Source organism: Protopterus annectens, chromosome 7.part0 (assembly GCF_019279795.1).
Source record: "Protopterus annectens isolate FY-2018-M chromosome 7.part0, PAN1.0, whole genome shotgun sequence".
NCBI classification, from domain to species: Eukaryota; Metazoa; Chordata; order Ceratodontiformes; family Protopteridae; genus Protopterus; species Protopterus annectens.
The window spans coordinates 430,176,469-430,189,275 of NC_056739.1; the positions used below are offsets into that span (position 1 = coordinate 430,176,469).

The 12,807-nt window shown below is 40.9% G+C and overlaps 1 protein-coding gene across 1 annotated transcript in view; it reads left to right on the forward strand.

Annotated features, from left to right (window-relative positions):
- CD68 (CD68 molecule) overlaps positions 1–12,807 on the forward strand; it is a 183,994-nt gene that overhangs the window by 134,401 nt on the left and 36,786 nt on the right. The window contains exon 4 of the mRNA XM_044077011.1: positions 7,571–7,690. Within this exon, the coding sequence (XP_043932946.1) occupies positions 7,571–7,690 (120 nt within the window). The remainder of the gene's footprint in view (positions 1–7,570; positions 7,691–12,807) is intronic.

Here is a 12,807-nt window from a genome sequence, read left to right on the forward strand (position 1 = left end):
CTAGCACGTCCTATTTATTGTTTTGGTGAGGTTTAGATCCCTAGAGCATGTGGCTTGAGGGGATATGGTTTTCTTTAGGTGGAGCATGTCCATCAATTCTGGGTTGGACATGGCCTTGTATGTTAGGCAGAGATCATCTCTAAGTAGGCAGTATGCAACCGAGTACAGCTGAAGTTTCTTCAGTCGAGTTGCATAGGGCATCTGTTTGAGAGTGATCCTCATGGTGAGGTACTTCTGTGGTCTTTCCAGCTGTTGCAGATGTCTTGTAAGGTACCTACCAAATGGGGCGTTGTACTCTATGATAGGTCTGATGAGTGATGCGTAGAGGGGCATAATGACCTCTTTTGATCTGAATGCAAACCTTTTTGTGATTAGGTGGGCCTCATAGAAAGATTTTCTAACCACTTTGGCAATGTGATTATCAAAGGAGGGATTACTATCTACTTGGGTCCCCAGATCCATTATTACGTCTTCCATATTTAGGGGGCTACCACCTATGTGGTAGTTTGTGGGTACTTTGTTTTTTCCAAAAGGGATGACTATGCACTTTTTGGCATTTAGCTTGAGGCCATGGTTTTGACACTAGGTATCTGTCTCAGACTCATCCTTTTGGAGGATGTCTGTGTCAGCCGGAGAGTCGATTATAGCCCCTAGTTTGCAGTCATCTGCAAACTTGGTCAGCCAAAGTCCTCCTGTGCTTGCCTGTACCTCTGAGAAGTATATGCCGAACAGGAGGGGTCCTAGGACTGAGCCCTGGGGAACGCCACTTGTAACCAATTTAGAGTCAGACCTAGCTCCCGCAACTCTTACCATGTGGGTTCTGTCCGTGAGCCAGTTGGCACTCCATCTTGTGACATAGGGGTTTATGTTCAGGCTGGTGAGCTTGTCTATAATACTAGAATGGGGAATGGTGTTGAAGGCCTTTGCGTGGTCTAGGTAGGCTGTGTGGACCAACTTTCCATCGTCTAAAGCCTTGGTAACTGTCTCACAGAAGTTCACTGGGTTTAGGAGGCATGATTTGCCCTTAACAAAGCCGAACTGGGTAGGGTCCAGTGTTTGGAGGTTCCCAATGTCTCTGTTAATGAGATCCATGATGATGCGCTCCTTAGCCTTGCAGACCAAGCTAGGCAGGCTTATAGGGCAATAGTTCCTGGGGTCTGTTGTGGCTCCACCTTTGTGGAGCGGAATAACCATTGCTGTGTGCCACTCTATGGGCACATAGCATGTGGAGAGGCTGAGTTTGAACAGTGTGTTTAGTTGAGGGGTTAGTTCATCTTTGAGCTCTTGTAGGACGCAGCCTGGGACACCATCCAATCCCATTGATGCTGTGTTTTTGGCTTTGGAGAGGGCTGTTTTAACCTGAGTGTCTGTGATTTCAGGGTTACTACATTCTTCTGGTATAGTTATGGGCCCTTTTGGGGGTGAGGGAGGGGGGGGTGAGGTTTGCACTGAACCTGTCTGCCAGGATGTTGGTGATATCGGTTGGGTTCAGTGTATTTTGTGCCATTCTGCACTAACTCTGAGTAGATCTGAGAATTGCCACTTAGATTCTTGACATAGCTAAAGAATGCCTTGTGGTTATCTTTGGAGTCATTGGCAATTTTTCTTTCGAAGCTAGCCTTGGATGATTTTATGAGGGATCGTAGTTTCTTGCTGATACTGATCAGAGATGTCTTCCCTTCTTGGGATTTTACTCTTTTCTGTACTAGTTTCCTCCTTCTATTGTATAGCTTGTTTATGGCAGGGGTCCACCAGACTGGTTTCCTTTTCTTGGAGGAGTGAATCTTGTTTTTTCTTGGGGTAGCACGATCCATGCATTCTTGCAGGTGCCTGTAGAGTGCATTAGTAAAGGATTTTGCAGCTTGGGCAGTGTGATCCTTTAGCATGGGGGATTTGAAACTTTCCACCTCTGTCTTAAGTAACGTGAAGTTTGCTTTTGAAAAAGTTTTTCACAGTGGTTTCTTTGACTGGGGGTGGGGCAGAATGTGGATATCCAGAGTGATTAGTTTATGGTCAGATCTAGCCAGCAAGGGGTTGACCTCCAGTGTGGAACACTGGTCACCCATGTTGGTGATGATGTTGACCAGTTGATCCAGGGCATTTGAGTTTATAAATTCTAGGAAATGTTGGGCAAGGGAGTTAGTACTTGAGTAGTTTTCCCAGTTAATGTTTGGGTAATTGAAATCATCCAATATCAGGGTGTTTGGTAGGACCTTTATGTTTCCCAGTGTTTCCAGAAATGGGGAATGGGGGTCCTGGGACATGGTGGGTGATCTGTAGCAAGCTACAATTTGAATTGCAGTTCTGCCCATTGTTAGTTGCACGTGGATGATCTCTGAAGCATCATGCTGTGCCACTAACCTGGAGGTGTGGTTATCCTTGATGAATATGGATACGCCCTTGCCTTTTGTATTTCGGTCCAGGTTTTGTGGCCGAAATGTATGGTATGAGTTGTAGCCTGGTAGTGCTGGGGTGCTCTCTGGAGCCTTAAACCAGGTTTCTGTTATTGCACATATATCGATTTTCTCCATACTGAGGAGTGCCTCGAGTGCATGCATTTTGAGGTTTAGACTTCTGGCATTGAGTAGCATTACCCTCAGTTATTTGTTACTTGTGCTATTTACAGCGGTGGGTTTGTCTTTTGAGCCTTGCCTAAAAAAGGCACTATGGGGGTGGCAAGAGCCTTGGCCAATATTCGAAAGCCTAAGGGTGACAGGTGCAAGCCATCTCTAGCGAAGCAGCGTGGTTTGTCGAGCATTTCATCCCAGGCTGACAGACACTGGATCCCCTTTGAATGACACCAAAAACTTAGCCAATTGTTGAAATTGATAATTTTTTTCTTTATACCATGGTATCATTCTTGGTGGGGGCAGGATGCTACTCAAGGTCAGGGTTATACCGGCCTGGGCTACATGATCAGAGAGCTCTTCCATGTCTCTTTTCATGTAGTCGAGGGAGGTATGGCTCAGGTCATTCACACCAAAATGGACAATGACAGAGTCGTATTTGTACTTGTTCTGGAGTGACCTGAGTGCTTGTGTTATGTGGTGGATCCTGGCACCTGACAATATATATATATATATATATATATATATATATATATATATATATATATATATGCATATTTACAGATGTGATAATATGCTACAACATATAGTTCAAACAGCAGGTAACAATGCCAAAACATGGATGGAAAGATGAAATTATTCTTAGTAGAACTTTATGGATAAGATGTAGCCATAATGACTGAGATGGCTTATGTTACAGGGATAGCAAGATATCATTATATATGGAAGTATGTTGTGCTTTGCAAAAGTATGGACTGTAGATCATGCTACTGCTTCACAACCGACAGTGAAAAAGACTCTTTGCAAAAAAAAAAAATAAAAAAAATAAAAAACATAATCCCTAATAGAGGTTTACCCATAGAACTGTTGTAAAATCCTATAAAATCAGTGATTCAGCTGTAAGTCGTTTGCTTACCAATTGAGGCTCCCTACATGGCTGGTAAAGTGAACCTAAAAGCTCTCCTGCTACAGTTATGAGAGTTTCATTGTTTCGACTGCATCCACAAATGCAGCATCAGCATTCATTCATTTATGAAGCCTATACTCCAGTATCACACCATTACATCTGATGATCACACCCTCTTAGTCCTTCTGCCCGGGATAACTGCACCCTTCGCCCCTCCCTACTTACATCTCTTCCACATCCTGAGCATGAGGATACATGGATGAGAGCTGAATATTTTGCTTTAGGGAAGTGTCCGACATTATCTTTGATGCAAAAGGAAAGGTAGTAGAAGCAGCCATGCTGTTTCCACGAAAGATCATATAAGGCACTGCATACATAAAGGCTTGAAGTTCTGACACCCTGCTGGTTGAGGTAAATGCCATCACAAGGAATGTCTTCCATGAAAAAAAAAATGAATGAAACTAAATACATAAGCTCAGAAAGAGATTTTCCCAAGCTTTATAGAGAATTCATGTGCCTCTTAGGAATCAAAACTTTTTTTCATAGGCTTCAGATGTATTACTCCTCTGAGCTGCATTTTCACCATGGGTTTTAAAGTTGAAGGAAGTTGCCAATTAGGGTATCCTAAAAATTATCAACAGTGAGTCTTAAAAGGTGAGTAAGCCAATCATTTAAAAAAAAATAAATGAGACAGATAGCTCAAGACTGGAAAAGTTGTATTGAACTATGAAGCGCAACAATGAAATAAAACTCTTCCATTTAGATAAACAGAATCTTATAGTAGACGCTTCTTGGCAGGCATAATCACCTGCAATGAGAATAGTCCTTTGCTGGGAATGACAATTTGTGCCTTTTCTCTGTGAGCTGAAGTGATTATTGCTGATAAAGTAAGTCTTCCCTTAGAAGTTAAAAGAATGAGCTTTCTGTCTCACAGAGAAGAAGAAGGAAGGGCCAAAGTTTTCTGGACCAAAAAAATGGTAGAAAGAAGATCAACTGGGCCTTTTCGTCTGAGACCGTTATCAGAAACTTGAACCAGAAAGACTGAAAAGAATGTACATTTTGTTTACCCAACTTCTTAACATAGCATTGTGGGATGTTGTCCAGGATGTAGGTGCCTGCATCTTGCTTGTGGACACTAACAAGTTTATGCCTGGCTGATCCAAGGTGGATGTAAATTCATGGAAGGCATGAGGATGGAGAGGTTACCAGTGGCCCTGGTAAACAACTTAGTTGAGACTGTGTACCAAGGTATTTCCCTTACCTATATCTAGAAGATACACTGTATGCAATTGTATATTAATGGACAATTGTTCCCATATTCGGATGGCTAGTCTGCAAAGATGTTATGACCTTTACCACTCTGCTAGAAAGTACCATGGTACTGAAAATGAGTTTTCTTTGTTTATCTGATGGACTCTTAAAGGTGGTGGTTATTTTTCAATGATCGTAATCCTTAGAGAAGTGCTGACATTCAAGAACCATGAATCATCAGACATTCTAGAGGCATTCCTTGGGTGCAATTTGATATATTTGTTTTCAAGATCCAGACTGGTTGTAGGGCAGTATAGCTTTCCTGAGTTTAACAGAGCTGCATCCTCTCACCACTTTTATGACAGCTTTGTTTAAAGAAAGCTCCAGTACCAGATTCTCCATATCTGATACCAGAAATTCTGCAGATAATGTTGGTGACTCCTCATTTGAAGTCCTGCCATGTTGAACCTGGTCCATGTCAATTGGTTGAAGGACCAAATTGTTGAAACCTATATGGTCGACAATTTGGCCCATCAAACCATTCTGAGATCGCAGTACAGTAGGGATCCGGGAATTTGCCCTTTTCCTCACTGTAGTACAGTCTCAGAGTTTGTATAAATAATTAGCAGGGGGTGTGGGAGGTGATGGGGGGCTTGACCCCCTGCAAAAACATTGTGTTGTTGGTGAGTGTTGTGTGGATTTTTGTCAATTTTTTGATTAACTGCATTATCAACCATATGGTCTTAACCATATGGGTTTTGACAATGTGGTTTTTCAATAAACTCACATAGATCAATAAAGCCATCATGATTCTGGTGATGCATGATCCAGCACTGCCAGAGAGATCATTACTGCAAGACAGACTTGGGATTCTGCCTCTTGGAAAAGAGAAACCATATCCTAGTCATTTGACTGGGTCGACTGTGTTCTGTTAAGAAGATTCCATGTCTGCTCCTGGAATGCTCTTTCTATACACTGGGATCAGGACTGATTTCTTTACATTAATTGTCAGTTTCTGTGACTCTAGAAAGGGAAACGTCAAACTTAGACAATCTATTAGCTGCTAACTAGACTGAACATGAGTCAGTCAGTTGTCCAGTTATGTGTAAATGTACACCTTCATCAGTCTGAGTGCTACTGTGGAAGGAGTATGGGAGTAGGTGGATACTTCAGTGGCTGTTGCTATTTCAGGTAGTAGAACCATAAATTGAAACACTGCTACCCTAACCCGAAACCTGAAAAATCTCTGGTGAGTAGAAGGGATAGGGTCATGTCATAACTTTTAAGACACCCGATGGTGTCCAGTCTCCTTGAAAAAGAAGAGGTAGAACTAAGGTAAATCACTAGCATTTTGAATTTCTTGACTTTCAAGTGACAATCATCAATATGCTTCATTGTTTATTTTGTACATAACTTGATCCCTACATTGCTACATATAAATAAATCATCACTGCTGTATTCAGTAATACCAGTAGAAATAAAGGATACCACAGTGCAGAAATACTAAACCTCAAAAGCCAAACATATATAGTTAGATGGGACAAGAGAACCATGTCTGAGATGAAAATAGTCCTTGTGCACCTCTTTATATTTCCATGACATTTGAGCCTAATTTGAAAAGCTTTATAGTTAATATTATTCAATAGTTTCTGAATAATATACATAACCATTTGCGACAACTAAACACACTATCTTCATTCATTATCTCATCTTTGCAATTGTGGTTAGTGTGTCTATACACTGCTATACTTTTCTGTCAATTATGATTCAGTCAGATTACGTTTTCAGTCAGTTGTACTTGACCATTTGTGATGTAATAGAATGAACATTCAGTCAAATGACAGGGACCTGTGTGTGTGTGTGTGTGTGTGTGTGTGTGTGTGTGTGTGTGTGTGTGTGTGTGTGTGTGCACACACACACACGCACACACACACACACACACACACACACACACACACACACACACACACACACACACATATACTAACTGTCTGCTCTGAAAACATCTTTCTTTCACCCACTAATGCTGGTCATTGGCTAGCAATGATTGGTGCCACTTCCTGATATCTGCTGTCCTTGCCAAACCTGAACTGGAGGTCCACCAGCTTTCTCAACACTGGTGGATAAGATTAGTTTCTGGAGTGGAAAAGAACTGGCAGAGAGGATGTAAAGTGTCATCTGATCCAAACATAATTCTTGCAGAGATGGGGGGCTTTTCCCTTTATATCCTACCTATTACTGACATTCTGGTTTATCTCATAACATGGCTTGCAACATTGTCTGTGGTGTACTTATGCTATAGCAGGCATATTTCTTCATTTTGTAAGAATTTTTTCTTAGTTGGGGACTTGTAACTAGAGAGATAGGTGGAGATGGCTGGTGAAAGAGAAGTATAAGGTCCGTCTGTATCATGGGAGTCTATGTGTATTTGGCATTGGCTTTTTGTACGATTTCTTTTTTGTTGTTGTTGTAAAGACAAAAATGAAACACATGGATGCTCCGGATAAGGTTAGTTGGCATGTTTGTGAATGAATCAGATACTACTGGAACCTGCATTAGTTTATATTTTCTAGGAACTTTTTTTTTGTTTCTGTTATTGTTCTAGACAGATACTGTATTACCTTAGACATGCTCTTTTCTTTCTATGTCATACCAAATGGTTCTAGTTTCTTTGATTAAATATTTGGAAATTTTCCAAGCTGTACACATAAATAGCCCTTGTCATGTGTTCTGCAGTTTCCTGACTATCAGAAACAAACAAATATGACCAAATGCATACATATATTGACTGAGTAGTATGACATAGCATTTTACCCCTAACGTTGCTTGTTTTTCTTACTTTTAGCACCAGAGAAGAATCAATGTACCCAAGAATGCTACCGTATCTGGATCGTGCTGCAAGGACGAAAAAGCAACAATAGTACTTAGCTTCTCTGAAGGAACTCTCAGCTTCACTTTCCAAAAGGTCAGAGTTCAATGATTATGGGATACGTTTTAGAGGAAAAGTACTGAGATAAAACTCCTTTTCCCTATTGAAGTAATTGTTTAATTAGTTCTGATTCTTGTTTTTTTTCAATCACATTTTAGTTTTCTGTCTGATGCTGGGTAACACACTTGAGGTGGAGGCATTCTGTGGGTCACGTCTTGATAAAAAAATGTATAGAATTTTGAGGCATTTAATAACTCGTCCACTGTATTGCAAAGCTTCCCAGCATTTTGTCATTTTATTCTGTAAACTTAGCTTTTGTTAACATGGTACGATCATCAAACACAAGTACCTATTTTCCATTGTGATCCGAGTTTTGGTTGCTCAGAGTAATGCAGAATGCTGATGGAGATTGTATAAAACAAATACATTTAGTATGATTTGTAGCTTATTGCTGTGTTGGTAGCAGACTCATTTTAGTCCTGGTATATAAGAGGCTGTTTATGTTTACCCTGCTAGCATGTGCCTTGGACAGTTGAATTAACCTAGTCTGTACCTGTTGTTGAAAGAAATGGAGTGGGGGTATTGAAATGTCTTTGGCATAGTGCTTCACTTGTGTATAGCATGTATTTAACTTGTGTATAAAAACAATGTCATCGACATGTATTATATATCACTTGAGTCCCTCATCATTCAACCCAATACAGTATTAATGGGGGATCACAACTACCCCTCTATAGATTGAGAATCCTACACCACTGCTAATGCACAAGCCCAGCAATTCCTATACATTGTTAATACCAACATCCTGGAACAGTCGGTTCATTTTCCTACCAGGGGTACAAACAACCTTGACCTTGTACTCAAAAACATGGGGGGGGGCTGATGTTCCTCACCCAATGTAATGTCTTTGCTCATCAGAGTTGAACATAAGGCAGCTTTCCTTGAAATAAAAATTAAATCCAGTGATCCAGTGAAACCATAAAACCTTTATGAACTATTCCAAGGCTAACCTATCTTTGCTAAGCAACACCTTGGCTAAATTCCAAACACCCACAAACCCAAGAACAAACATAGTATATGCTGAGCTACTTACAAAATCTCTGTACAGCCATATTGATAACTGTAGAGTGAGCTGTACGCACTCATATTAACAATAAGACAAACTCAAAAGATAAGCCACCCTGGTGGAATCACCGTATCAATTGGTTATACAAGAAAAGAAAGACAATCTTGGTCAAGCATTGGAGGGACAAAGCCATACATACTAAAAGCCCCCTGACCAATCTAAGCAGGCAGCTAAGAGGCTTAATTAATACTTCAAAGGCTAAATTTGTAGAAAAAATAGCTTCTCAGGCAAAGGATAGCCACAAAGCTTTCTATAACTATGACTGTTACCTCAGGGGAAATACACAACAATGGGCAGAACTTATTGGGAATGGTGTCACCCACACTAAACCAGAGGCTGTTGCCAACCTTTTGGCTGACAGGTGTAGCACAACCCCCCCCCCCCATCCCGATAGTCTAAAGGAAATATTGCATAACACAATTCCCCCATTATACCTGTCAACTGTACAGATTTTCTCAGAATGTCCAGATTTTTGCCTAAAATATTCGGTCTGTTCCTCATAACATCTGTGGTTTTCTGGCAAATCACGGAGGATTGAAGTGACTAAATAATGACCAAATAATGACATACATTTGAGTTTTAGACTTCATATCCTTCAGAAAATGCATGCGAACACAAATCCTGTTATTCTAGCAGCTTTCTAAGTTTATAAGAGCAATATTTAAAATCTGTCCCTATTTGTGGGCCTTTGTCCCCCACTATTTTAGGCTTTGTCCAGATTTCTTGCATTAAGAAGTTGAGAGGTATGCTCCCAATCATTACTAGGAACAAGTCATCAATGTACTTTCCAAGGCCAAAATCACTGCATTGATATGTCCTAATAGCATCTGTGGATGCTTACTAAATAGCATGAAACTTGACCTCTCTAGTCCACCTGAATCACTTTTCAACTGGAGCCTACAGTCAGTTTTTGTGCCATTCCCCTGCACAAAACAGGTCCAGCCACTGATCCGGGTAACTACAGGCCCATAAGTCTAATCAGATTTATAGGTAAGTTCATGGAAAAAAATCATCAATGAAAAATGAGGACATATGTAACCTGCAAATGGTGTACCCATCACAGTTCACCTTTGTTAAACAAAGGCTGTGCCTATTAAATCTGGCAGACTTTTTTGAGAGGGTCACCAAATCACTGGATGAAGGCAAGACTGCACACAACTTACCTCGACCTGGCCAAGGCTTTTGATACAATACCCCTTTCAAGCATTATAGAAAAGCTCACTAATTTAGGTATAAACCCTTTTATCACCTGCTTAATTGACAACTGGGTCACTGATTGGACACAGGAGATCAAAACAGGTGAGGCCACCTCCACCAAACTGGAAGTCACTAGCAGAGTCCTCCAGAACTTGGTACTGGGCCTGCTTCTTTTTGGTATCTATTGCTCTATAATGGAAGCAAACTCTGAAGGTTTATGGCTGACTAAGTTTGGAGATGATTGCAAGTTGTGGATTATCATCAACTCCCCTGCAGACACTAGCATTCTTCAAGAAGGCCTGTCTCTGACTAACAAATGATGCCAAAGCCATGGTTTTAAACTCAGTGCTAAGAAATGCATAATTATACCCTATGGGAAGTCAAACATCCCACCTCATTACCATGTTGACAATACTCCCCTAAGACATGACCCAGTGGTCAGGGATCTGGGTATGCACATAGACAGTAGCCTTACTTTTGACCAACACGTAGCCATAGTGGTGAGGAAATCCTTTTATATTGCACAACCTATAAGTAAAGGCATGGCATCTAGGTCCAAAGAGGTCATTATCCCACTGTATTCTACCCTTATCAGACCAATCATAGAGTACAATGCTCCCTTTGGTATGTACCTGACCAGGCATATGGAGAAACTAGAATGATCTCAGTGGTTCCTTACAAAAAGAATACTGGGTATAACAAACCTGCCTTATGCAGAGTGTCTTAAAGTCTTTTCCCTCTACTCAGTCTCCTGTAGATTGCTGAAGGGTGATCTGTGCCATGCTTACAAGCCACCCACAAACCCCACACATATGAATCTCCTACATATTCGTAAGTCAAACAATACCAGAATTACAAGGTCTAGGGACCTGACTTTTGTCTGTGACTTAAACAGAACATGCAAGAGAGACAGATATATGTTTCAGAGACTGTCCCTCTTGCGGAACAGGCTTCCCATCCATGTGAAGCTGAGTTTGTCTATTACCCAGTTTAAATGCAACCTCGACAACTGGATGGGGAATAGAAAATTTACACTGGGCCTGGCATCTATGTCCCTTATGGACAGAGGTAGCTTATAAATGCATGGCCCTCAATATCCTATTTGGATACAGGACATCATTATTCTTTTGGGAAAGCTTGGCTAGGCTTAGAAAGGCCTCCTGGGACATTAGCCTACTAACAATCTATGAATCTATGAACTACCAAGGGTATTGGAAACTTAAGCCATTAATATATGTATGCATTTTAATGATGTTTAACATGTTTTGCATTTTAATGATGTTTAACATGTTTTGCATCTCATATAGTGGGATACGGCTGGCTTTCCACCACTTAGTAGAATCACAATATTAAAATATGGAATACTGAGAGCAAACAGACTAATAAAGAAAAAACTAAGCTGCTTGTAAGAACTGGCTGAGAATTCCATGCAGTCCACAAACCCAGACCTTTTTGAGTATGCATGTACATATGTTTGGGGAGGAAGGCAGATCTGCAACACACTTGTGTTTGACACTCAGAAACAAGAACACTGAAGTGTAAGAATGCATCTCATATTAATTGCAATATTGCAGTATCCTGGAGAATTACAATTACTCTAAGATACAGTGATCTTTCAGTTAGCATTCGACACATTGCTAGGGTGGGGGAAAGGGGCAGCTGTCCCATGTGTAAGGTGGTGTGATCAGCTGATCCCATTTGGTCTTCACTGCATAACCAGTATTGAATGACTTTATTCCATTTATGGTCAGAAATTAAGCTCTATAGAGCTCTATATTTTCATTGTGTTACTGGCATTCAGAAATGAACCCTTTTGAGCAGGAACTGGATGCCTATTTTTGATCAGGAATTAACCTTAATATTTAAAATTAGTTTAGAAGGTGTGTATGGTATTAAACTCAGCACCCATGTACTTTACTTCCCTTTTCCTTCCATTATTAAACTTGCACATCAGAATTTAGTATCCAAGGCATCCTTTTCTATTTTACTTTTTCTCTGCCATTAGTGTCTTTTATAGGTTCATAGGTTCATAGGTTCATACTAGGCTATCTGCCCTAGGGCATTTATAAGCCTAGCCAGAGTGTGTTTGGCTTTCACCACCCATTTTAAATTAATTTTGCTATGCCTTTTTTTTGAGGTTAGTATACTGTGCCTCTGTCTAACAGTGACACAGAAGTGATAGCCGGGGTAAACCTACGATCTCCCATCCACTCATCAAGATTCCTCTTGAAGAGAGTCAATGTGGGACTCTGCCTAACCTGGACTGGGATTTTATTCCAGAGTGAAGGGAGCCTCTGGGTTATGAATCTGTCCCTCCAGCATGTCCTATTTATTTCAGTGCTGAGGTTCAAGTCTCTTGAGCGTGTAGCTCGATGGGATTTGGATTTTCTGAGGTGCAGCATGTCCATTAATTCCGGGTTGAACATGGCTTTATACATCAGGCACAGATCGCCTCTGAGCAGGCGGTATGCCACTGAGTAGAGCTGGAGTTTCTTTAACCGGGCAGCATATGGCATCTGTTTGAGCCCTTTGATCCTCTTGGTGAGGTACTTTTGGGGTCTTTCCAGTTGCTGCAGGTGTCTGGTAAGGTACATCCCAAAAGGGCATTGTACTCAATTATGGGCCTGATGAGGGATGAGTAAAGAGGTACGATGACCTCCCTGATCTAGATGTGAATCCCTTCATGATTAGGTGGGCTATATAAAATGTTTTTCTAACCACTTTGGCCACGTGGTTGTCAAATGAGAGATTGCTATCAACTTGGGTCCCCAGGTCCCTAATGACTTCTTCTGTACTTAATGGATTACCACCTATGTGGTAATTTGTGGGC